This window comes from Macaca nemestrina, chromosome 2 (assembly GCF_043159975.1).
Source record: "Macaca nemestrina isolate mMacNem1 chromosome 2, mMacNem.hap1, whole genome shotgun sequence".
Classification (NCBI taxonomy): domain Eukaryota; kingdom Metazoa; phylum Chordata; class Mammalia; order Primates; family Cercopithecidae; genus Macaca; species Macaca nemestrina.
In genome coordinates this window covers 53,273,158-53,300,563 of record NC_092126.1, presented here as the reverse complement: position 1 = coordinate 53,300,563, position 27,406 = coordinate 53,273,158, and the positions used below count along the sequence as shown (strand labels likewise).

Genomic DNA, 27,406 nt, shown 5'->3' with positions numbered 1-27,406 from the left:
TCTGCCTCAGTTGTCACAGCATCCTCTCTGTGTGTCTGGGTCCAAATGTCTCCCTTTTCTAAGGACACCAAGTCCAACTGGATTTGTGCCCACTCTAATGACCTCATCTTAACTTGATTACATTTGCACAGACTATTTCTCAATAAGGTCACATTCACAGGTAGCAGGAGTTAGGACTTCAATGTATCTTTTTGGGATACACAATTCAACCCATGAGAGTGGCCGCAAAGCTTGGAAACAGGCCAGACGCAGTGGCTCACACCTGTAATCCCAGCACTTTGGGAGGCTGAAACAGATCACTTGAGAACAGCCTGGGTGACAGAGCGAGACCCCCTCTTTAAAAAAAAAAATTATTATTATTTCATTATTATTTTTCGAGACAAGGTCTTGCTGTGTCACCCAGGCTACAGTGTAAGTGGCACGATTGTGGTTCACTATAGTCTCAACCTCCCAGGCTCGAGCAATCCTCTCACCTCCGCGTCCCAGGTAGCTGGGACCACAGGTGTGCACCACTATGCCTAGCTAATTTTTAAATATTTTGCAGAGATGGGTCTCACTATGTTTCCCAGGCTTATTATTTAAAAAAAAAAGAAGAAAAGAAAAAGAACAAAGCCTGAAAACATGGGTGAATATTTGCCATATTTGGTCATGTGAAGGGACCAGTTAATTCCTGTACTTGAAAGGCAAGAGAAAGGTTACCTCAAGTAATTCCAATAAGATGGTGCAGCACCACACTGCCGCTAGAGGGGTGAGGGACTGACTGGTGGAATGGTTGTTTCCAAACCTGGATTGGATGCCATGGCCATGTGGAGAGAACTGCTCACTCCCCAGATCTGAGAACCCTTGATGACTTCTTCTTGGGCATAGTAAAGGTGCAGGTTTTTTCATTAACAATAAGGGGCACGAATCATGCAAGGCAACACATCATGGATGCACGTGTAGAGATTAGTGGAAATGCCGTATGGATGCGCTGAGGTGGTGTTCATTGCTATTTTGTACAGCACATTGAGCTATGCAATCTAGTGAGGGGAAACATTAAGTATATCATGTAATATAATATCTATAAACATTTACTCTTTATATTTACCCAGGTCACTTTATGGTCACTCAACAGACTCTTCAGGCTGAAATTCTTTTTTCTTTTTATTTATTTATTTAAAAGATGTGGTCTCACTACATTGCCCGGGGTGAACTGAACTCCTGGGCTCAAGCAATATCCCTATCTTTGCCTCCCAAAATTCTGGGATTACAGGCATGAGCCATCACTCCCGGCCCTGAGATTCTTTATTTAAATGTAGCACCCTCCTTTTTCTGCACCACAAAGGCTTGTATCTAGGGATGTCTCTGAGGTTATACTCTCCTCCCACAACACCCAGAGATGGGTCTTACCATGGGAAAGGCCTTGCGGCTTCTCCCCCAAGATGTCTCTAAACTTGGACGAGATTGGCGCTTGGACGAGGCTGGCTCCTCCTGCTCCTCAGCAGGTCTTTCAGGTCTAGTGTTGATGCCAATCTAGTGCAGGGGTAGCAGCAGCTGGCTTGCCCAGCTCTTCTCTCCAGCACACCCTCTTCAGGTGAAGATCCCAACTCCCCTCATGGTCTTTTTGTTTTTGTTTTTGTTTTTGTTTTGAGATGGAATCTCACTCTGTCACCCAAGCTGGAGTGCTGGAGTGCAGTGACGTGATCTCAGCTCGCTGCAACCTCTGCCTCCCGGGTTCAAGCAATCCTCTCACCTCAGCCTCCCTAGTACCTGGGACTACAGACACACACCACCATGCCTGGCTAATTTTTGAATTTTTAGCAGAGACAGGGTTTACCATGGTGGTCAAGCTGGTCTCAAATTCCTGACCTCAGGTGATCGGCCTGCCTCGGCCTCCCAAAGTGCTGGGATTACAGGTGTGAGCCACTGTGCCCAGCCTCCCTCATGGTCTTTTGAAGTATCTCCATCTTGCTTCACCCCAAGCTGAGGGCGAAAGGACAACGGACTGAGGGGTTCACTACCAAGTCCCTTGTATGGAGCAGGTTGTGAATGGCTTAGTATTGCCCAGCTCTCTTTCTCCTCTACTCCATCATTTGATAGCTATCCTAGATTTTCCTCCATCATCTCTCTAGAGCAAGACTTCCCTCTCCAAGCATTCTGCTTTTAGCAATGTGCAGTACTTACTATTGGGGAGTTTCAGTGGCCTAAATATGTTGGACCTTACTCTGGGGTAGTAAATCCCTGGCTGCACTGGCCACCTTAGTCACTTTTTAGCCCTATGTTGGGCATTTTTGCCAGTCTCAGAGAATGGTTTCCATGCCATATACAGGTGCCCTGGTGGTGTTAATAGTCTGCAAGTCATGATCTAGGTCTCTTCCTGGAGGCCTGTACTGAGGCTTGGCTACTTACCTGCTCAGGAGCCTGTGCAGTCACAGACATGACCTCAGGTCATTGACATGCCACAGTGTATCAGCTCCACATTGGGTCAGCTGAGCCCCTAACTCCCAATCTCTCCCTTGTTTTGCCTCCCCTCCTCCTCCCTGTCCTGAATTACCTTCACAATACAGACAAAATTCAGAGCTCCCACCTAGGCTCCCCTGGAGAAGGGACTGTCATTTATTTTAGAAAGTTGGTCATTGTACATGTTGACCTACATTTACTCTTTTTACCTACATTTACTCATATTACCTACATAGTAATGTCAAGGTTTTTTCTTACTTGCCACTTCTTGAAAGAGTTAACGATGTTCAAATACCTTAGATGATTTGCATAAAATCCAGTGTGTGTTATCCTTGTCTCTTGCATCTAGGTATATAATACACATTCCCCTCCCCAACAAGAGACTCTGGTATCCACAGTGAATTCATTTCTGCAACTTTCTTCTTATATGAGGGAGGCATCCCGAAGACCACACACTTCCTAATAGGCTCAGCTCTGCTCTGGGGAATTGCACCGGACAAAGACCTGCAAAACACCACCTCAGGCTCCTCAAGCCTCACCAGCCCTTAAATGGAAGTGACATCACATCCTGGCACATCTCATCACCACTGCTGTTGCATTCACTGACCGTGCCCAGGGTTGTGCTCCTGCTGCTCTCAGAGCCTCTGGGCCTCTTTGTAGGGACTTCTTTAATTTTTTCCTCTCTCTCTGAAGGATGAAGAGGAGGAGACATCACCCAAATGTGAATTTTGTGGAAGCGATCTAAGAGCATTTTTTTCTAATGTGGATGTTTGCTCTGAATCAAAGGGGCATGTAAGTTCTAAGGCAGGTTTTTATGTAGTATTTTCTCTTGCATCTTTCCCCCGCATTACCATTTTTAAAAGAGTTAGGCCGGGCTTACTTTGGAAGGCCGAGGTGGTTGGATTGCCTGAGCTCAGGAGGTCGAGACCACACTGGGCAACATGGTGAAACCCTATCTCTACTAAAATACAAAAAATTAGCCGGGTATGGCAGTGTTCACCTGTAGTCCCAGCTACTCGGGAGGCTGCGGCAGGAGAATTGCTTGAACCCAGGAGGCGGAGGTTGCAGTGAGCTGAGGTCACACCACTGCACTCCAGGCTGGGCAACAGAGTGAGACTCTGTCTCCAAAAAAAAAAGAGTTTTGTGTTAGCTGTCAGGGAAATGCAAATCACAAGCACAATGGGATACCACTTCACACCCACTAGGATGGGTATAATTTAAAAGACAGATAACAACAAGTGTTGATAAAGATATAGAGAAATTAGAAGCCACATGTACTGCTGAGGGGGAATATAAAATGGTGCATCACTTTGGAAAACAGTCTAGTAGTTCCTTGAAAGGTTCAACATACGGTAACCATATGCCATCAGTTCTATTCCTAGGTTTATATCCAAGAAAATGGCAACATATGTCCACACAAAAACTTGTACAAAAATGTTCACAGCGGCATGATTCATAATAACCAAAATATAGAAACACCCCGACTGTCCATCAATGGATGAATAAAATGTGGTATATCCATACCATGAAATATTATTGAACCATAAAAAGACATATGAAGTACTGAAACATGTTACCATATGGACAAACCCTGAAAACATTATGCTAAGTGAAAGAAGCCAGACATAAAGAGTGCCACATGTTGTATGGTTCCATTTTATAAACTATACAGAACAGGAAAATTTAGAGAGACAGAATGTAAATTAGTGGTTGCCAGAGGCTGTGAAGAAAGGAGAGGAAGTGACTGTTAGTGAGGACAGGTTTCAGATTCTAAAATTGATTGTGATGATGATTGTACAACTCTATGAATATACTAAAACAAATGAATTGTACTTTTTAAATGGGTGAATTGTATGGTATGTGAGTTATATCTTAATAAAGCTGTTACCAGAATAAAAACTTACGATAGATTGTTATCCAAACCTTGTTAGTCATTTTTATCCCCTCTAATCATCTTCATCTAGGACTGATGAGATGAAAGTAACTTCTGTGTTTTCCAGGCCTCCTGCTGTATTGCTTTCCAAAATTTGATTGATTATATCTATGAGGAACAAATAAAAATCAAATCCCCTAAAGCGGAATTAATTGCTATTGACCCTCATGCAGCCCATTACAGTGAGGTCGACAGACTCAAGGCAAAAGAAAAAGCCCTGCAAAGGTAACATTGAGCCTTTGATACCGAAACTCATACAGGCCAACTTAATCGGAGCTTTTTTTGTAAATGAACCTCAGTTTTTCATGATATATAATTTTGAAGATGTATTTCCTAGATTCACAAATAATAACAGATCGAACAGACAAGCATGGCATTTAAGCAGCTGAATTTTGTAGTAGACTGTTTTAAGCTTCAACCACATTTCAGATTTATGCCTGATGTTTTTTGATTTTGTAGGAAACAGGAGCAACGAATGGCCAGACATTTTGCAATAATATCAAGGGAACAGACTCATTTCTCTGAAGATGGTGAGTTCATCAGTGCTGATCTCATAGACCTGCTGTACAACATCAGAAAGCTCAGATGTTTAACCAAAAGATGAAATGGGTGTATTTTAAAAATAGTATTGGCCAGGTGCAGGATGCACACCTGTAATCCTAACACTTTGGGAAGCCAAAGTGGGAGAATCACTTGAGCCCAGAAGTTTGAGACCAGTCTGGGTAAAATAGTGAGATCCCGTCTCTATAAAAAATAATAATAAGTAGTAGTATTGAAAATTTTTTATTTCTAAGTACAATATAGCCTGCATCCATCAAAATGGCTCAGAAAAGCTAGTGTTTCCAGCCATCTGGTTTTTGGAATTTTCAGTCTTCATCTCATTGTTATTATTCATTGAAATAAATTAGCAACACCTATAGAGCATTTTACAGATAACTACAAAGAGCTTTCAGGTTCATTGTCTCATATTTTATTAAGCATACTTTCCATTTTGTTTTCAAGCTTGGGTATGGAAAATCTGTCAAAAATAAGTCAACTTGGCTGGGCGCGGTGGCTCATGCCTGTAATCCCAGCACTTTGGGAGACCGAGGCAGGTGGATCGCCTGAGGTCAGGAGTTTGAGACTGGCCTCGCCAACCAACATAGTGAAACCCCCATCTCTACTAAAAATACAAAAGTTAGCTGGCATAGTGGCAGGCACCTGCAATCCCAGCTACTCAGGAGACTGAGGCAGGAGAATCACTTGAACCTGGGAGACGGAGGTTACAGTGAGCTGGGATTGTGCCATTGCACTCCAGCCTGGGCAACAAGAGTGAAACTCTTGTCTCAAAAAAAAAAAAAAAAACAGAACAGTTGGCTTATTTTCTTCATATATTAGTTGTTGTAGAAGTCGGCTCGCTAGTATCACTGTAGTTCTGGTACAGTTGAAGAAACACTGCGTTTAGAATCAGAAGTCCTGGATTTATTTCCTTGCTTTTCTCCTTACAGGCTGTCTGATTCGGGGTAAATGACTTAATCTTTCTGGGCATCAGGCTCCTCCTCTACCACCCAGAGCTACTGAAAAGATACTTAGATGGGAGCTAAGCTATGAGGACACAAAAGCATAAGAATGATACAGTGGACTTTAGGGATTCAGGGGGAAAAGGTGGGAGGGTGTGGGGGTTAAAAGACTTTACATCACTGCTCAGGTGGTAAGTGCACCTAAATCTCCGAAATCGCCACTAAAGAACTTATTCATGTAACCAAACACCACCTGTTCCCAAAAACCTATTAAAATAATAAAACAAAAATGAATAAAAATAAAAGTTGAACTGCCAAAAAAAAAAAAAAGATACTTAGAGAGGATACATTTTTATTTATTTTTGTAACTAAATCCCTCATATAAAGTTTCCTGATAGCCAACTGTTAGAGTGTCAGTTCTACTAGAACTAAGGCCAGAAAGTTCCACTTAATGAAAATTGTCATTTTTTAAATTTCTTTCTGGTTTTGTTTTGTTTTCTTTTGTTTTGTTTGAGACAGTCTCGCTCTGTCACCCAGGCTGGAGTGCAGTGGCACGATCTTGGCTCACTGCAACCTCTGCCTCCCGGTTCAAGCAATTTTCCTGCCTCAGCCTCACAAGCAGCTGGGATTACAGGCACACGCCACCACACCTGGTTAATGTATGTATTTTTGGTAGAGATGGGGTTTCACCATGTTGGCCAGACTGGTCTCAAACTCCTGACCTCAAGTAATCCACCCGCCTCAACCTCCCAAAGTTCTGGGATTACAGGTGTGAGCCACTGCACCCGGTCTCATTTTTCTTCTTTTAACGAAGGAATGTTCTCATTTTTTGACAAAGGGGAATAATAAAATTTTTAAAGATGATGAAAAATTTGAATATAAAAATTTCTTATGAATCAGTGTGTTTATATTGGAGTTTGAAATTTCATTTTAGAAAAGAGGCTTTAGAAAATTTAAAACATATATGTATTTCTATGTGATTCTTTTCCCACTAGATTCAAAGCGCTTAAAAACAATTTCTTATCAACTTTCTGTGGATATTCCAGAAAAACAGACAATTGATGACATTGTATTTGATTTTCAACTGAGAAACAGTAACATGTCCATCATTTGTTGTGATTCTCGGATAGCATGTGGAAAGGTAATGAACTTGTAATTTTTTTACTTGGTATTTAAAAAAAACAGTTTGACCTAAAATTATATAATCTTTCATGAAGCTTGGCTACATGATGCATTTAACTACTTGTCAAAAAGAATTGGTACAGACTTGGCCTTTTAACTTCTACTAGACTTTATAACAATGTCTTATATTTGGGTTAAAGCCTTTTTACTTTAAAATGTAAGAGTTGCATATTAGAGAACATTTGGAACCCTTAGAAAATTAAAAGGAAGGGAAGAAAATTACCAAAAGTCTCAATCACTTCTCCCAAAACATTAATATTTCAATATTTTCTAGACTTGCACTGCCCAATATGGTAGCAATACTACATTTGGCTATTTAGATTTAAATTAAATTAAATTAAGAATGTAATTTCTCAGTCACACTAGCCATTCCACAAGTCTTAGGTAGCTACATGTAACTAGTGGCTACTGTACTGCAGTGATGATACAGAACATTTTTCTTGTAATCAAAAGTTATATTAGCACTGTTCTAGATGGTTTTCCTTGCATGGGTTTTTGTTAACATACTTATATCTCTTTTTTTAACTTAATTATAAAAACAAATTTTCCAAGACCAGGTACATTGGCTCACACCTTTAATCCCAGCACTTTGGGAAGCCAAAGCAGGCAGATTGCTGGAATCCAGAGGTTCAAGACCAGCCTGGACAACAAGACAAAACCCCATCTCTACAAAATATAGAAAAATTAGCTGTGCATGTTGACATGCACCTGTAGTCCCAGCTACTTGGTGGGCTGAGGCAGGAGGATCCCTTGAGCCTAGGGGCAGAGGTTGCAGTTAACCAAGTTTGTGCCACTGCACCCCAGCCTGGGTAACAGAGCAAGACCCTGTCTAAAAAAAAAAAAAATTCATAATATATAGCTTACATTAATATTATTTTAATAGCTATATAACTTATCATGTAGTTTAACCCATTTTTCTGTTCTTGGACATACTGATTCATAACAATTTTTTGCTATATAAATGCCATTTCTTTAAATATCCTTGTATGTAAGTACATTTCTGTGTAAGTATAGTCCCTCAGAATAGACTTCTCAGAATTAAATTACTGAGACCTGGTTTGTTTATCTTGGGAGACATAGAATTTAAGGGGTGAACCAGGCAAACTGGCTTGCACCTGTAATCCCAGCTACTTAGGAGGCTAATGTGGGAGGATCACTTGAGGCCAGGAGTTTGAAACTAGCCTGAGCAACATAGCAAAATCCCATCTCTAAAAAAATTTTCTTGGCTGGGTGTGTTGGCTCATGCCTGTAATCCTAGCACTTTGGGAGACCAAGGTGGGTGGACTGCCTGAGCTCAGGAGTTCGAGACCAGCCTGGGCAACATGGTGAAACTTCATCTCTACTAAAATACAAAAATTAGCTGGGCAAGGTGGTGGGCACCTGTAATCCCAGCTACTCGGGAGGCTGAGGCAGAGAATTGCTTAAACCTGGGAGGCAGAGGTTGCACTGAGCCGAGATCGCACCATTGTACTCCAGCCTGGGCAACGGAGCAGGACTCCATCTCAAAAAAAAAAAAAAAAAAAAAAAAAAAATTTTTAAATTAATTAGCTGGGCATGGCAGCACATGCCTGTAGGCCCACCTACTTGGGAGGTTGAGGCAGGAGAATCACCTGAGCTGAGGAGTTTGAGACAGCAGTGAGCTATGATCATGCATTCCAGCCTGGGTGACAGAGCAAGACCCATCTCAAAACAAACAAACAAAAAGAATGTAAGGGGTGTCAGTAAACCCAGGTGCCTGGCAGAAGTAAATCCAAACTATCTTTGGAGGAAGGTCACTAATTCAACCTTCAAATCACACCTACAAATTATTTTTCAAGTTCAGTTACCAGCATACAGTGAAAAATAACCAAGAACACAAGAAAACTTAACAATACAACTAAAAATCCAGAGGAATAATAATCAATAAGAAGAGACCTGAAAAGACTTTGGAAAATGAGGAAGTCTAACTGTGATCATGAAAATAAGAGATCAGCTTGAAGATATATGAAGGGAAGAGAAAACTATAAACTGATGTAGCAAATTTGAAATGGAAAAAAATGAACTGAAATGAAAATGAAAACTGCAACAACTGAAATGAAAAATACAACAATCGAAATTAAAAACTTGAAAGATGAGAGCTGAAAGCAGGTTAGACTCCACTAAAGAAAGAACCAATGCCCAGGAAGAAAGGTTGAAAAGAAAAAATATCAAAATTCATTATGGGGATTAAAAAAAAAGGGCAAGAAACACAAGACAGAGTGTATGGTACAAAAATAAAATGAGAAGTCTAACATGCATTTATTCAAAATCTCAGAAAGAGAGAAAAAAAGATAATCAGGCAAAGCTAATATTTTAAAGATAATGGATGATAATTTTTCAAAACTGATAAAAGAGACCCATTGACAGGTTTAAGAATCCCAGTGATCTCAAGCAGTATGAGAAAAAAAAAATTCTAGACATATTATAGTGAAACTGCAGAAAACTAAAGACCGAAAACAAAAAAAAAAAAAAAAAAAGGAAAGAAAGAATTCTTAGAAGTAACAGAGGAAAAAAAGTTCAGGTTACATTTAAAAGAAAACAGACTGGCAGATAACCTCCCAACAGCACAATAGAGGCTCAAAGACAATGGAATGTCTTCAGTGTGGTGAAAGAAAACAATGGCAATCTAGAATTCTATACCCAGTTAAAATGTATTTCAAGAAAGTGTAAGATAGGTCAGGTGCAGTGGCTCACACTTGTAATCCCAGCTCTCTAGGAGACCAAAGCAGGCAGACCACCTGAGGTAGGGAGTTTGAGACTAGCCTGGCCAACATGGTGAAACCCCATCTCTACTAAAAATACAAAGATTAGCCAGGCATGGTGGCACATGCCTGTAATCCCAGCTACTTAGGAGGCTGAGGCAGGAAAATCACTTGAACCCAGGAGGTGGAGGTTGCAGTGAGTCGAGATCTTACCACTGCACACCAGCCTGGGCAACAGAGCAAGACTCTGTCTCAAAAAAAAAAAAAGAAAGTGTAAGGTAAAGATAAGAGGATCACTTTATAAGATAAAGATAAAGATGATCACTTTTTAATTGACAAAATTTCAATCCACCAGTAAGATATAGCATTACAAAATATATTGTCCATATTAGCACAGCCTCAAAAATATGTGAAGCAAAATTTCACAGAAGCAAAAGGAGAAATAAAGAAAACCATATTCATAATGAGATATTTTAGCCTACCTCTTCCTTTTTAGAGATGACACTCTTTGATCATTCTTTCCAGAGTGATCTATAGATCCAATATAATCTCAGATTCTAACAAGATTGCCTATGTGTGTGTATTGGGGGAAGGGAAGTCTTGACAAGTTGATTCTAAAATGTATGTGGAAATATAAAGAACCTAGAGTAACCACAACACTCTTGAAGAAGAAGAGGCTGAGGAGAGGAGGATGTGTTCTACTAGCTATTAAGATCTATTACAAGATATAGTAATTAAGCCAGTATAGTATTGGGGCAGGATAAACAAGGAAATCCATATGCATCATAGAGTCCAGAAACAGACTCATGCATACATGAATATCTGATTTATGATAGCAATGGCACTGCACATTGTGCAGGGGCTGGTTTTTATCTGCTTTTGTTCTTGTAGTAACATTTATTAAAAAAAAAAAAATTAAAATCAATATGTAATGTCAGATTTCTACCAGAAGGATTTTTATCAAGTTATACTTGCAAGGGTTAGGGACAATCTGTTAATAATTGCTAAGGGTTGTCTCCTGTTGTTGAAGCAGGGCCAAAATTTAAATTAATAAATGGTTTGTATGACTGTCTAGTAACCAGCTGATGTCCATTGTTGTCGTACTTGCGACTTTATGTCCAAAATAATTAAGTGTCTTTTCTTTTCTGTGGTGTACAGGTTGTCAGGAATGAGCTCTTGGAGAAGCATTACAAACATGGGAGCAAGTTTCTAACTTCATTTCCAGATGGGACAACACAAATATTGTATCCTCTTTCAACAAGTTATTTTTATTAGCTTTATTACTTCAAAAAAGAGAAAGGTAAAGGAAGGAAATACATGGCCGGGCGCAGCAGCTCACGCCTGTAATGCCAGCACGGTGGGAGGCCGAGGCGGGCAGATCACTTGAGCTCAGGAGGTTGAGACCAGCCTGGGCAACATGGCAAAACTCCGTCTCCACAAAATGTTAGCTGGGTGTGGTGGCACATGCCTGTAGTCTCAGCTACTCGGGAGCCTGAAGTAGGAGGATCACCTGGGCTCAGGAGGTAGAGCCTGCAGTGAACTGAGATTGTGCCACTGCACTCCACCATGGGCAATAAAGTGGGACCCTGTCTCAGAAAAACAAAAACAAAAACACAGAAAAAGATAAAGATCCAGCGTAATTGAAAAATAGAAATTTTAATTAAAAAGACAAATAAATAGAAAGATAAAAGGAAACTATAAAGAAACTATATTGGCTGAGCATGGTGGCTTATGCTTATAATCCCAGCACTTTGGGAGGCTGAGGCAGGAGGGTTACTTGAGCCCAGGAGTTTGAAATCAGCCTAAGCAGCATAGTGAGTTCCCATCTCTATAAAAAATAAGAAAATTAGCCAGATGTGGTGGTACACACCTGAAGTCCCAGCTACTCAGGAGGCTGAGGTGAAAGGATTGCTTGAGCCCGGGGAGTCAAGGCTGAGTGAGCCATGATCATGCCACTGCACTCCAGCCTAAATGACAGAGCAAGACCAAGAAAGAAAGACAGAAAGAGAGAGGAAAGATAGAAAGAGAGAGAAAGAGAAAGAGGGAGGGAGGGAGGGAGGAAAGAAGGAAGGAAGGGAGGAAGGAAGGGAGGAAGGAAGGAAGGAAGGAAGGAAGGAAGGAAGGAAGGAAGGAAGGAAGGAAGGAAGGAAGGAAATAAGGAAGGAAGGAAATAAGAAACGAAGGAAATAAGGAAGGAAGGAAGGAAATAAGGAAGGAAGGAAATGGAAGGAAGGAAGAAAGGAAGGAAGGAAGAAAATGAAGAAAGGAAGGAAGGAAGGAAGGAAGGAAGGAAGGAAGGAAGGAAGGAAGGGAAATACTACCCTCAAATTCTACCACCTAGAGAAAAGCTGATAGCATTTTATTACTATTGTTTTTTTAAGACAGGGTCTCACTGTAAGGCCCAGGTTAGAGCGCAGTGGCACAATTATGACCCTCTGCAACCTCAACCTCCTGGGCTCAAGCAGTCCCCCCACCTCAGCATCCTAAGTAGCTGCGACCGCAGACATGCACCACTACACCTGGCTAATTTTTTTAATTTTTGGTAGAGATGGGGATCTCTCTATGTTGCCCAGGCTGGTCTTGAACTCCTGGGTGCAAGCAATCCTCCCGCCTCAGTCTCCTAAATGGCTGGGATTGCAGGTGTGAGCCACTGTGTCTAGCCAGCATTTAAAAATAAATGGTTTTTGTTTTTTCTTTTTTTTTTTTTTTTTTTTTGGCTATTCTGAATGCACTTCCTATGGGGTAGCTCTGCTCTGCAAAGAGCAGTTAAAAAAAAAAAAGAGAGAAAAATAAATGAATAAACATAAAAATATGTGGTTTTTGTTTGTGTGTTTTTTGAGACATAGTCTCACCCAGGCTATAGTGCAGTAGTGGGATCTTGGCTCACTGCAACCTTCACCTCCTAGGTTCAAGCAATTTTCCTGCCTCAGCCTCCCGAGTAGCTGGGATTACAGGCACATGCTGCCATGCCCAGCTAACTTTTATATTTTTAGTAGAGACAGGGTTTCACTATGTTCCCCAGGCTGGTCTTGAACTCTTGACTTCAGGTGATCTGCTCGCCTTGGCCTCCAAAAGTGCTGGGATTACAGGCGTGAGCCACCACACCTGGCCCATGGGGTTTTAAAAAATATTTTCTCTATCTATGAGCATGTATATATATAAATTGATTCTTTAACTGTTTATTCATATTTTCTAACTGACTCCTTTACATAATGAAATTATACAATAATGTTATAAATATATGATAATGCAATAAATATAAAGATACAACACCATTTTTCCCCAAAAAACAGGTAGCAACACCATTTTATAACCACATAGTACTTTATTATATAGATGTACTACAATTCATTTAACCTATCCGCTATTACTGAACAAAGATGGTTTCACAATTTTTGCTATTATACACAACAGCTAAATAAACAGCTTTGTGCATACTTTGTGGCATAGTCACCACTTACTTTCTTGAATTATATACCTAGGGGTTGAGGCTGGGCATGGTGACCCATGCCTATAATCCCAGCCCTTTGAGAGGCCACAGTGGGCAGATGGCTTGAGCTCAGCAGTTTGAGATCAGCCTGGGCAACATGGGAAAGCCTGTGTCTACAAAAACAATACAAAAATGAGCCAGGTGTCATGGTGCGCACCTGTAGTTCCAGCTACCTGGAAGGCTGAGGTGGGAGGATTGTCTGAGCCAGAGAGGTTGAGGCTGCAGTGAGCTGTGATCGTGCCACTGCACTCCAACCTGGGCAACACAGCAAGACCCTATCTCAAAAAATTAAATAAATAAATAAATATATAAACAAACAAACATATAGGGGTAGAAATTCTAGATGAATAATTTGGATATTTTAAAGCTTTGATAGATTTTGCCATCCCTCCATCCCAGAAAATGTATACTAGTTTACACACCCATGAGCAGCAGAAAATTTTTAACACCAAAATTCAGTATCTATTTCATAGAACACCAAGTTGTTGATCGCTTGGACTTTCTGCCTGATGGCCAGGTCATTCATTTAATATTTACACTTTCTGAGCTGTTCAGATCCTCATAATATCTGAGGAAAGTAAAAACAAAAAGCAAAAAAATGAGGCGGCCTTTTCATGAACTGAGAGCCTCCCCTTGTAGAAGAAAGTCATTTTTAGTTATCGTTTCCGAAGTGTTTACTTAAACCCCAGTAATAAGCCAGAAAAATGACTTTCACAGCATAGGAAGCATAATGAAGTTTTAGTTCCCTAGACCCTATGTGAGTGTGTAGGTTTTGTTTTAATTACATCAATAAATTTTAAATAATTTACCTGGCCTAAAAATTTTTTTAAAGTTTTTAGAGACAGAGTCCTGCTATGTTGCCTAGGCTGGCCTCAAACTCCTGGGCTCAAGTGACCCTCCCACCTCAGTCTCTCCAGCAGCTGGGACTACAGGCTGTGTCTGGTTTTCCAACTTTTGTTATTAATCATTTCATGCCCTGACTTTATTCCTCTTAGCTTTCTTGAAGGCTGTGACTGATCTGCAAAGTGATTTAGAATCAATCTTGTGTTTATTTCTGGACTTCTAATGAGCCTGGATATGGAAATGAGTATTAACAGTTAGTGAATTATCCTCAGTATATTTTATTACTTTTGATGCTATTGAAAATAGAATTGCCTTCTTAATCTCATTTTTAGAATATCCACTGCTAGTGTATAGAAATACAATTTGTTTTTGTATATTGATCTTGTAGCTTACAACCCTGCTAAACTCATTTACTGGTTTTAATACATTATCTGATGAATTCCTTAGGATTTTCTATATACAAGAACATGTCATCTGCTAATAGGTACAGTTTTACTTCCCTTTCCAATCTGGATGCTTTTCATTTCCTTTTTTTTCCCCCCAAACTTCCATGGCTAGAACATCTTTTTTTTTTTTTTTTTTTTTTTTTTTTTTTGAGATGGAGTCTTGCTCTCTCGCCCAGGCTGGAGTGCAGTGGCACAATCTTGGCTCACTGCAACCTCCACCTCCCAGGTTCAAGCAATTCTCCTGCCTCAGCCTCCTGAGTAGCTGGGACTATAGGCACACACCACCATGCCTGGCTAATTTTGTAATTTTAATAGAGATGGGGTTTCACCATGTTCACCAGGATGATCTCAATCTCCTGACCTCGTGATCCACCCTCCTCATCCTCCCAAAGTGCTGAGATTACAGGCGTGAGCCACCGCGTCCGGCCAGAACATCTATTTATAGTGCAAAATAGAAGTAGTAACAGTAGACATTTTTGTTTAGTTTCTCATCTTACGAAGAAAGCACTAAGTCTTTCACCATTAAGTATGGTTTTAATTGTGGGGTTTTTTTTAATTAAAATATCAAAATTCTAAAGATGAAAAAATAAATTGTTTTGTAGAGACAGGATCTTACTATATTGCCCAGGCTGGTCTCAAACTCCTGGGCTTCAACAATCCTCCTGCCTTGGCCTCCCTAAGTGCTGGAATTACAGGCATGAGCCACCATGCCCAGCCCAGCTGTGGGCTTTTTGTAGATACTCTTTACCAGGTTGAGGACATTCATTTCTATTTGAAATCCATTGAGTTTTCTTATTATTAAGAGGGTTGAAACTTGTCAAATGCTTTTTCTGTGTCGTTGAGATGACCATGTGTTTTTTGCTCTTTATTCTATTAAGATGGTATATTAAGTTATTTTCAGATGTTAAACCAACCTTGCATATCTGGGGTAAACCCTACTTCATCATGGTGCATAATCCTTTTTATATTGTGACAGTTCATTTGCAAGTTTTTTGTTGAGTATTCTTGCATCCCATCAGTATATTCTGATCCACATAAAAAGCATAACATTTTTTGTATTAATATAGTACCTCCCATTTTCAGAATGCTTTATCATTTCAGAGTGCTCTCATAAATTGAATTTGTTCCCAGAATAGTCAAGGAGCATTAGAACAATTTATATGACCTTATCTGATCTCAGCTATCCATCTGGAAACCTAGCCATCATTCGAGTGCCCAACAAGGTAAATGGTTTCACTTGTATAGTCCAAGAAGATATGCCCACTAACCCTGCTATCTTGGCAGTGCTGGATTCCTCTGGCAGAAGTTCCTGCTATCATCCCAATGGAAATGTCTGGTAAGCTTCTAGGTTCCTGCTGCTGCCATTTTGTGGCTTTCGTTCTGGGAAATTTTGTTTTTTCTTTTTAAATGATAAGAATGGGTTTAAGAAGATTTATTTAAGTTAGTGGTCTTTAGATGGTAATGTTCAACTCAGAGTCATTTTTGGTTTACACCATTCCATATGCTTCTCAGTGGAAAAATCCCAAGCAACTATAAAAATAAAGCTCATCGTATTATTTCTATATGTAGTAAGAATATATGAACTATATAATTACAACATAGAAAAAAACTTGATAAATGATATGGTAACTCTAAAGATGTGGGATGTTAACTGAGGCAGTCTCTAGAGCCTATGCCATTCTGCTTCATCTGTGTAAACAACTTGTCAATAGACAGTTGATACACTATGTTGTTATTGTTTGAGATACATTCCTAGCTAGTAAGCGTCCTATAGCCACAAGCAAGAACAATAACATACAGACAAAATATCCGGAGCAATGAAGATCCTGGTCCCAATTTAACCTACTATGTATAATTATGTGACTTCATATGATTTCATTTAGCCTGACAAAGTGAAATTTGGGTTCTAACTTCAAAACAGTTTAAACTTTTTGAACTTTTCAGAAACAGGTCTTTTCCTTTAAGTTATATACAGGTATAACAATCTCATCTCAGGAACTTCTGCCAATAATTGGCGAAGTTTATACTTCTAGTCTTGAGAAAGTTAGGATACCGAGCTATTTGTGTTTTTTGTCTACAGCAGTAGTCAATTCATTACCACCATGTATATTGGAAAATTTCTATGTATCTTTCAGGATTCTAGAGCAATTCTATGTTACCTCTGATGGTAATTGATATTAATTGTCACCAATATTCGTTGGTTTCTAGACTGGAAACCCATAGGTTCTTCCAGATTGGTTTTATGAAGCCATTGCCCCGTGAACTGAACTCTCAGGCACCCTGAGATGGCTCCTTGATACTCTCATAGCCCTATCTCTGCCTCTTGTGTAGTAAGTCCATTTCCCTTACCGGACTGACATTCCTTCAGGGCACATCCTGAATCTTTGCTACTACATAGCAGCATATCTGTACATAGTGTAGACTCAAAGAATGCTTACTAAATAAACAAGGGACTAACTTATCCAGAAAATTTTAGCTAGATAATTATTTTCACCCAGATTTCAAGATAAAACTAAATCTTCCCTTCCCAGACCCAATAAGATAATCACCTCGGTTTCTCATTTGTGCTTTTGTTATTAGATTACTACCACTGATCAATACTGGGGACATGAGATGTTAGCTAGGGGTCCCCATAGCCAAGTCATCTAGTTTTAAAAAAATAATTCATTCTCAAATTAAGCCAACTTTCTGAGTACCCAGAACTATATCTGTTCTCTCTCCTCAAGGTGGGGATGGTAAGAGGGTATGAGAAGGAGATAACTGAATAGAATGGCACAGCGATTAGTACTGCCAGATCTCAGATGGTGAGGGGCTAAAAGTGATGTTGTAAAATGTAAGGCATTCATGGTCTGAAGAGATAGGGTCGCCTAGTGGGTCTAAGGTGTCCACCTTTGCTCTGTCACAGACCTCTTCTCCACTGCAGTGATCACAGAGCTGTTCCCTGAGCCTCTGCCGCCACACTCAGCCATGACGGCAGGACTCGTGGAAGGACTCCTAGCTCCTCATTGGGCATTGCCAGAAAACAGCTCTCTTGTACTGAGGTCGACACAGTCTTCCCCAGAATTTACAGCCACAAGTCTTTATTTTGGTGTGGTGAAAATCTAAGCATTGGTCTTTCCTCCTCTTTCAGGATTAATCTACTCTTCTTCTGTATCTTATTTTCTCCAGACTAAACCTTCCCTGCTCCCTCTTCATCCTTCCAGACTCCTTCATCCCAGGTTGATCCTTTGGGCCCATTTTAGTTTATCAGTATGAACTCAAATGGGATACAGTACTTCAAATTAGTGTAGAATTTAGTCATAGTATTATCACTCCTAAGATGACCTGAAGTTTCCACCACTCATGCTAATTGCTGGCATAAACTGTTAGTCCCCTTGGCTAGCAAGTAACAAGGATAATTCCAGTATTTTATTACAGTGTTACTGTTTATGATTTTTACATTTCCTTCCTGCCCAGGGTATACATCAATATATTGGGAGGTCAATATTCAGATCAAGCCGGCAACAGAATAAGGGCTTGGAATTGGTCAAATTCCATCACTTCCTCACCCTTTGTTTCATTTAAACCTGTCTTTCTGGCTTTGAACCGTTATATTGGAGTCCGCATCTTAGAACAAGACAAGATTTCTATAACTTTTCTAGCAATGGGTCAACAGGCAAGAATCAGTGTTGGAACCAAAGTGAAGGTAGGTACATTTTTAAAAACAGTTTAAAGCATTTAGAATAATAATAAGAGTAAAATAACTTTTGTTAGTATTATTACTGATAGATTACACTAGTGCATAATCTACTGTCCACTAGGATTTTGGAATTCAATGGAAAAACATGTAGTGAAAGCTTCATATGGAATTGAGGCAGCTTTATTGTTTCTTACTCTGAAACTCCTTTAAGTTCAGACTCAGATCCAAGTAACACTTATTGCATGTTTGCTCTGTGCCTGAGTAGTGCTGCTTTGGGGGTTTTGTTTAAAGATTTCATGTTGTGTTTGTTTTTCTCCCTGCCATGGTAGAAAGGCTTGGGCTGCGTCAGGAGACCTGAGTTTGAATCACGTTCAAGACCAATCATAAGCCCCATTTCCTTGGAGACACTTCCCAGACCTCCAAGTCCTTCACCCAGTCAGCCTCAACCACATCCTTCTATGGGTTTTCTGTGTACTTACCTCCATCCCCGTGCTTGCTGAACAGTGCTGCCTTTCCTACTGGATGGCAATCTCCTGAAAGGAAGAATCTCTATCTGATTGACTTCTGTAACTCCAGTGCCTCTCCCAGGGCACAGCCCTGAGTACATTCTCAGTGACCAGCCATAATGCATGATGGTTAAGAACATGGAATTCAGGTTGCAGATTCTCTGTAGTTTCAAACCTTAACTCTGCCACTTGACTGAGTGAACTTGAACTTCAGTTCCTTATCCCTAAAATGGAATTGTGATTCCGACCTTACAGATTACTGTGAAGATTTGATGAGAATGCAAAGTACTAAGGGTAGTACTTGGCACTAAATAAAATAATATAGATGTAGAGATGGATACAAATAGAGATGGATGTATAGCTATATACATAAATAACACATATGGTGTGTGACTTCGAACAGGTCCCTTAAACTTCAAGGACCTTTGTTCCATTGATTTTTTTTTCTTTTTCTTTTTTTTTTCTTTTTTGTTTTGAGATGGAGCCTCACTCTGTCTTCCAGGCTGGAGTGCAGTGGCGCGATCTCGGCTCACTGCAACCCCCGCCTCCTGGGTTCAAGCAATTCTTTCTGCCTCACCTTCCTGAGTAGCTGGGACTACAGGCGCCTGCCACCACGCCTGGCTAATTTTTGTATTTTTAGTAGAGACGGGGTTTCACCATGTTGGCCAGGCTGATCTCGAACTCCTGACCTCAGATAATCCGCCTGCCTCAACCTCTGAAAGTGCAGGGATTACAGGCATGAGCCACCACGCCTGGCCCATTTCATCGATTTTTTTCTTTCTTTTTTTTTTTTTTTTTTTTGAGATGCAGTCTTTCTGTGTCACCAGGCTGGAGTGCAGTGGTGGGATCTTGGCTCACTGCAACATCCACCTCCCGGGTTCAAACGATTCTTCTGTCTCAGCCTCCCAAGTAGCTGGGACTACAGGCACGCCACCGCGCAAGACCTGTTTCATTGATTTTTAAAGGAACACATAACTCCAAATTTCAAAGGTGCCTTCAACTTTTAAGTATGTGGAAATAGAATCTCAATATTCAACACAGGAAGGAATATCTCATGACCACCAAACAAAGGGGAGATTGCAGATTCAGGCAACACAGAGCGAGGGTCTACAATGTGCTAAGCACTATTCCAGTTACTTTCAGTGAGTCTGGAAACTGTAGTCAAATTTTTGGGCTCCAGACAAACTTCTTTCTTGGTTAGAAATCTTCAGTATCGCCTCCTTTTGTTACATTACATCCATAGTAAATACATTTTTACCCAAAATATAAAGATACTTCTTTCTCCCCTCTCTTTCTCCCCCTACTTCCTTCCCCCACTCCCCCACCTCCCTTCCTCTCCCCACTTAGAAATTAATTTTAATCAAAAAAGAATCATTTTGATGCAAAAGGAAGAGTTCATTATTGAAGTTTTTTACTTTTCTCATTGTTCTCACAATCACCCTTTAGGTTTGTTTTTTTTTTTAATTACAAGTGACTTGTGAATATATTTTTATATTTAAAGATTTAAACAATACAGAAATAAACATAATTTTTTTAAAAAATGAGAATTCCATTCATTTCTTCTTCTATTCTAACTCTCTTCCCCAAAGTAATCACCACCCAAAATTTAGTGTGTCCCTTCCTCCTTACTATGTATTTATAAATTATTTTATACATCTTTTTGTTTTTTCAGATGGAATCTCGCTCTGTTTCCCAGACTGGAGTGCAGTGGCATGATCTTGGCTCACTGCAATCTCCACCTCCCAGGTTCAAGCGATTCTAGTACCTCAGCCTCCTGAGTAGCTGGGGCTACAGGCGCACACCACCACACTCAGCTAATTTTGTATTTTTAGTGAAGGCAGGGTTTCACCATGTTGGCCAAGCTGGTCTCAAACTCCTGACCTCAGGTGATCTGCCCACCTGGGCCTCCCGAAGTGCGGAGATTATAGGTGTGAGCCACCACACCCAGCCTATTTTATACATCTTTTTTAAAACATAAAATCTAGATGATGTACATATTGTATTGTTGGAGGGGGTTCCTATTTGTTTTTGTTTCCCACTTATTAAGTATTGAAGATTTTTTTGTGTCTACATTTTGAAGAATATTGAATTTAATATAAATATTAAATTTATATGAACTTTAATGATTTCTCAGTGGCATTAAACACTGATGATCTCTTCTTCCTGGAATCATTTCTTCCCTTGCTTCCAAGGCTATTCTCCCCTGATTTTCCTTGTACCTCACAAGCTGTTTCTTCTCATTTTTCTGGCCTGATTACTGTTCATCTCCCCTTTTTCTAAATATTGGAGGAACCCAGAGCTTGTCCTTGGGTTGTCTTTTCTCTATACTCACTCCTCAGATTATCTCGAGTTTCACTTCCTTAAATATCATCTGCATGCTAATAGCCCTTTAATTTGTATCTTCAGGTAGATCTCATATGAACTCGAGACTTGCAAGTCTCTGATTCCAATTCAACATACCCATGTGGATTTCTAAGAGGGCATTAAAAACTTAACACAGGCCAGGCATGGTGGCTCATGCCTGTAATCCCAGCACTTTAGGAGGCCGTGATGGGAGCATTACTTGATCCCAGGAGTGTGAGACCAACTTGGGCAACACAATGAGACCCGATCTCTATGAAAGTTGTTTTTTAAATTCTCCAGACATGGTGGCGCATGCCTGTGGTCCCAGCTATTTGGGAGGCTAAGGTGAAAGGACAGCTTGAGCCCACGGTTGGCGGGGTGGAGGACAGGGGGTTCAAGGCTGCATGAGCCGTGATTGTGCCACTGCACTCCAGCCTGGGTGACAGAGCAAGACCCTGTTAGGAAGAAAAGAAAAAACAACACAGCAGAATTTGATTTCAACACATGATCCAACCTCAGTCCTCTCCATCTCAGAAAATGGCAACTACATTCTTTCACTTGTTCAGGACAAAAACTCGGGAGTAGTTTCACAACTCTAAATACTCTGTTTCACAGTCCCGTACCAACTCATCTGTAAACTCTGCCTCCAAAATACCTCCAGAATCTCACACTTCTCACATTTTCCAGTGCTATCATTCTTGTCTGCCTCTTTACCTGATCCATCTCTTGCTTGATTATTGCAATAGCCTCCTAATAAGTCTCCCTGCTTCTGGTCTTCCCAAAGTTCATTCTAACACAATATTTGGAATGATACTTTGAAAACATAAGTCTGGTCAGAACTATCCGGGGACTTCTAATTTTACTTGAGTGAAAGCCAAGGCCCTATAAAGGCTTGCAATGCAGTACACAATCTGGACCTCTGTCTTCGAATAGTCTCTCTCTATTACCTTATCTCATTCACTACTCCAGCCATACTGGCCTTTTTGCTATTCCTTGAAAATACCAGGCATGCTCCTGTCACAGGGTCTTTGCATTTGCTATCCCCTCAACCTAAAATGTTTTCCCCCCATTTGGCATGTGGCTGTTCCCTCACTTCCTTCAGGTTTCTGCGCACAGAGTCCTTTCCTGAGCAATCTATCAAAACCAGCCACACCTACCCCCACCTTCTCCCTAGCACTCTGAGTGCCTCTTTGGTCATTTGCCACAAGTTTTAATATATAGTGCTGTCATTTTCTTTCACTTCTAAATAATTTAGAATACCTATTTTGACTTCAATGCAGTAGTCACTGAATTTTCAAATAGATCAAAAGATTTACCCCTTTCTTGTTCCTTTCAAAATGGTCAGGAAATATGACCTGCAGTTTTTTTCTTCTTGTTTAGAATGTATTGATATTTTCTTAGTGGTTGGTTGCATAATTTTTATATAAGTGTTCCATGTATATTTAACCAAAATGTTGTATAGTTTATTGGTACAAAATTCTATGTCTAGTTGTTCTAGTCACACCTCCCTCTCTATCCTTTTATTTTTATGTCATTGGGTTTACTTCTGAGAAATGTATGAAAGTTTCCCAAAATGATTGTGAATTTCTTCCTTGTTCTTAGTGTTTCAATCAGCTTTTGCTGTATATATTTTGAAGCTCTGCGATCAGGAAATTAAAGACGCTGACTCTCTTCTTTGTGAGTTGTACCTTTCACCCAGGCCGGCTCATTCTTTCTCCTCACTCGTTCGCTCTTCAGCTGTTCCCGTTTTGTGCCCTAGTGTATTAGTGAGAGTTTTGTTTTTATTTTGACAATAAAAGTAGTAATATTATCAACATATGTTATTCCTAATTTCCTTTTTAGTGGCCTTTACCTTAAGTGCTGTTCCATCTGATGTTAAATTCTTACACTTACTTTCTCTTTGTTAGCATTTGTCTGGTATTTTTTCATCCTTTGATTTTCAACCTTTGTCATGTAGTTTTGAGTTACATGTTCAAATCAAATGTAGTTGGATTTTGTTGCTTTCCTCAACCTAATAGACTCAGTGGGTTTTTTGTTTGTTTGTTTTTAGAGACAGGGTTTTGCTCTGTCACCCAGGCTGGAGTGTAGTGGTGTGACCATAGCTCACTGTAACTGCAAACTTCTGGGTTCAAGCCGTCATACTGCCTCAGCCTCCCAAGTAGCTAGGACTACAGGCATGCACCACCATGCCCAGCTAACAGACTCAGTCTTTTAATACACTATATTTCAATGGTTAGTTTAAAATTAACGTATCTTTTATAATATGCATAAAATTAATTTCCAAATCCTCTAGTTGTTTTTCTTCCTTAACAACATTCTCTCAAGTCCCTAAGAAAATATTAACCATTTAAATATGGATAAATTTCCTAAAGTCTTTCTCTATCTCCTAATTCTTTTTCCTTGAGTATAAGTTGGTATATTTCCTTGAGTATAAGCTGATAGGTAAATCTGGTGCCTCTCTTTAGTGGCGTCAAATATTAGGTGATTCTCAGTCGTGCGTTCAATTTGGATTTGAGAATTCCTGTTTCCCTGTTCTGCTTACTAAAGTTTGCTTCAGATAATTGTGGAGACAATTTGTGCTGCTAAGGGGTAGAAAGCTAGCGCTAGTGCCCGCTGCCAGCCTCAGCCCATGGGCACCAGTACTCAACATAAAGGAAAAGGTGAGGGGCCCACCTTCCAATTGATCAGCCTAATGTTTACCTCAGAGCCCCTCCTGCTTCCCATTTCTGTTGCGTTTGAGCTCAGAGTATATGTGTTTTTGCTTAGTGGTTTCATGTGGTCATTTCTCTCTATATACACATGGTCTCATCGCTTTTTGATTTTCAGGAATTCCTTAAAATTATTCTGCCAATGAAATCGTTCTTATTCCAACCCCGCTGGAAACAAAGGGGGAAAAAAGAAATCTTTCTTATTAGAGCCATCGTTGACTTAATCTGTAAAAAAGTTTTCTGTCGTTGTATGATATTTGGGGTAAAAGATTCTGACCTATTCTTTGTTGTTTGTCCATCTCATACATTTTCCATCCTCCATTTCTTCCTTTCTATGGAAGAAGGAGTGAAATACAGAAATGATACTGTAAATATCATCTTTTGCAGGTAAGTGGTCACTCAGCTTGCAGAGGGTAGTAGTTCTGCTTGCATTTAACCTGCCCCAGAGAGGCTAAATGCCCCTCCTAGGCTGGCCTTGAAGCTACAGACTGAAAACACCTCAGGCAAGACTGTCCTGGCAAATCCATTCAGTTTCTGCAGCTGCAGGAAGACAACACCCGCCATGAATCGTCAAAAGCTGTGAGGGAGTAGGGAGAGCAGAGGCCAAAGAAGAGTAATGGAGAGGCTAATTTGGAACGGCCTCCTGGAGGTTGGGGCACATTTAGGAGCAGGAAAGGGAGTTTTCGTTTTTCCCAGTCCTACCCTCTCTGAGGAAAACTGCTCTTCTCAGTGCCTTCCCAGTGAGCACCCAGCCTTCAGACCAGCACTCACCCTACCTCCCCCACTGGGCACTTTCCAGGCAAGGGACTGTGTCTGAGGCATCTTTGTGATCCCCTCAGTAGGTGCTGGTTAAACTACATGAATAAATTATAAGCTTTTGAAGGTATCCATATTCCATTTGGTCTCTCAAGTCTCCACAGCGTTTCAACTCTTTCCTCACTCAGATTAGAATAACACCACCGCCCCTGCTTATGGATGAATTAGAGTGGACCGTCATCAGGGAATCCAACCCCACATAAGTGCCATGACTCAGCTCCTCCCACCTCCCCAGTTTCACTGCTGGACTCTGAGTTTCCTTCTCTTTCTCTTTGCTGAAAAGCTACCAAACCCTGAGGAGATTCCAGTCCTCCGATATGTGAGTGGAGATGACCTTCTTCTGCTGGCCAGTTTAATAAAGATCCGTCGCCTGTTTCATAAACTTGAAGGATGTGTGAATTTTCCCTCAAGCCAAGTTTGGGAAAAATTAAAGCAACCTTCCTACCTTTCTTCACTTGCTCTAAAACTAATTGCCCTCTGTCACAGTTCTGGTATAAAGCAAGATACAATGAAGACAATAAGAAATATAATAAATGAAGAAATTTAACTAAGAATGATGGTGCTTTCATTTGTTTTGTTGAGGTTTTTTTGGTTGAGGTTTATTTGGGTGAAGGATCGGGAGTGTGATGGCTAATATCAATCAAGGGTCAGCTTGATTGGATTGAAGGATGCAAAGTATTGTTCCTGGGTGTGTCTGTGTGGGTGTTGCCAAAGGAGATTAACATATGCGTCAGTGGACTGGGAGAGGCAGACCCACCCTCAATCTGTGTGGGCACCATCTAATCAGCTGCCAGCACAGCTAGGATAAAGCAGGCAGAAGAAGGTGGAACGAGCAGACTTGCCGAGTCTTCCAGCTTTCAGCTTTCTCCTGTTCTGGATGCTTCTGACCTCGAACATCAGACTCCAAGTTCCTCAGCTTTTGGACTCTTGGACTTACACCAGTGGTTTGCCAGGGGCTCTTGGGCCTTTGGCCACAGACTGAAGGCTGCACTGTTGGCTTCCCTACTTTTGAGATTTGGGGAGTCAGACTCTCTTCCTTGCTCCTCAGCTTGCAGAAGGCCTAGTTTGGAACTTCACCTTGTGATGGTGTAAGTCAATACTCTTTAATAAACTCACCTTCATATATACATCTATGCTAGTAGTTCTGTCCCTCTAGAGACCCCTCGACTAATACAGGTAGGAGTCCAAAAAAGTGTACGAAATGACTAAAATACCAAGAAATATGCTATATTATCAATTTAGAACAAATTCTGAGCATTACTGGTTTACATTCTTTTTTTTTTTAAGAGATGGGGTCCCACTGTTGAAGTGGCATCATTTTCTGGGGTGATACCCAAGGTTCATTGCCTCATGCCAGGAAAATTAAACACACAGACAGACACAAGGAGCGAATTTAAGAGCAGAGGTTTAGGCCGGGTGCCCGTGGCTCACACCTGTAATCCCAGCACTTTGGGAGGCAGAGGCGGGCAGATCACAAGGTCAGGAATTTGAGACCAGCCTGGCCAATATGGTGAAACCCCATCTCTACTAAAAATACAAAAATGAACCGGGCATGGTGGCACACACCTGTAGTCCCAGCTACTCGGGAGGCTGAGGCAGGAGAATCGCTTGAACAAGAGGCAGAGGTTGCAATGAGCTGAGATCGCGCCACTGCACTCCAGTCTGAGCGACAGAGCGAGACTCCATGTCAAAAGAGTAGCGGTTTAATAGGCAAAAGAAAGACAAAGTAGAAAAGCTGTCTACTGGGAGAGAGAAAGGAGCCCAAATCGGACTTCTGGCACGGAATTTTATAGACAGGATTGAGGAGGCAGTGTCTGATTTACATAGGGCCCATAGATTGGTTGGACTAGGTGTGACATTTGCATAATACACAAGGAAACTGGCTGCCCCACCCTAATCATTATGCAAATGATGTCTTTGCCTGGCAGGCACAAAGTTGCCTGCTTTTTTTTTTTTTTTTTTTTTTTTTTTTTGACACAGAGTCTCACTCTGTCACCCAGGCTGGAGTGCAGTGGCGCGATCTCGGCTCACCACCAGCTCTGCCTCGCGGGTTCACGCCATTCCCCTGCCTCAGCCTCCTGAGCAGCTGGGGCTACAGGCGCCCACCACCGTGCGACTAATTTTTTGTATTTTTAGTAGAGACAGGATTTTACTGTGGTCTCGATCTCCTGACCTCGTGATCCGCCGGCCTTGGTCTCCCAAAGTGCTGGAATTACAGACGTGAGCCACCTGGCCGGCTTGCCTGCTTCTTACGGTACACGTGGCTGGCAAAGAGAAGGGAAGATGGAGCCACCATTTTGAACATGCCTAGTCCCAGGTAGCCTTTTCCTATTGGCACAGCTGCCAGTATTCACCCATGCAGGCTTCCAGTTTGCTTGTCTATGTTTGCAGCTCAATTTTACAGACTGCTCTTTGTTAGAAAAGAAAATGATTTGGGGGCTGCTTTTCATTAAAAGGAAAACCTTACTGAGGACATCCTTACCCTCATTATTTGCCTAAGTAATTCCTTTTTAACTCCTATATCACTGTGTTGCCCAGGCTAGTCTTGAACTCCTGGGCTCAAGCAATCCTCCCAACGTGGCCTCTCAAAGTGCTGAAATTACAGATGAGCCACCTCAGCCTAATAACTCAAGAATGCCTTTTATTATTATTATTATTTTGAGACAGAGATTTGCTGTGGTACCCAGTCTGGAGTGCAGGGGCTCACTGCTAACTGCAGCTTTGACCTCCTGAGCTCAAGTGATCCTACCACCTCAGCCAGTTCAATGATAGGGTTGCTTTAGAACAGAAAGCAAAGTTGAG

The 27,406-nt window shown here is 40.9% G+C and overlaps 1 protein-coding gene across 3 annotated transcripts in view; it reads left to right on the top strand.

Moving 5' to 3' along the window:
* The window catches only part of LOC105463689 (glutamate rich 6), a 46,246-nt gene extending 21,088 nt beyond the window's left edge, over positions 1-25,158 (top strand). The window contains exons 7-14 of one of the 3 annotated variants that reach the window (XM_011710902.2): positions 3,133-3,243; positions 4,440-4,597; positions 4,832-4,902; positions 6,867-7,012; positions 10,932-11,017; positions 15,733-15,888; positions 18,009-18,237; positions 24,888-25,158. In XM_011710902.2, the coding sequence (XP_011709204.2) occupies positions 3,133-3,243; positions 4,440-4,597; positions 4,832-4,902; positions 6,867-7,012; positions 10,932-11,017; positions 15,733-15,888; positions 18,009-18,237; positions 24,888-25,151 (1,221 nt within the window). In that variant the 3' untranslated portion in view covers positions 25,152-25,158. The remainder of the gene's footprint in view (positions 1-3,132; positions 3,244-4,439; positions 4,598-4,831; positions 4,903-6,866; positions 7,013-10,931; positions 11,018-15,732; positions 15,889-18,008; positions 18,238-24,887) is intronic. The other 2 variants (XM_011710903.3, XM_011710904.2) reach the window with 2 other exon arrangements.
* The last annotated feature ends 2,248 nt before the right edge of the window (positions 25,159-27,406 follow it).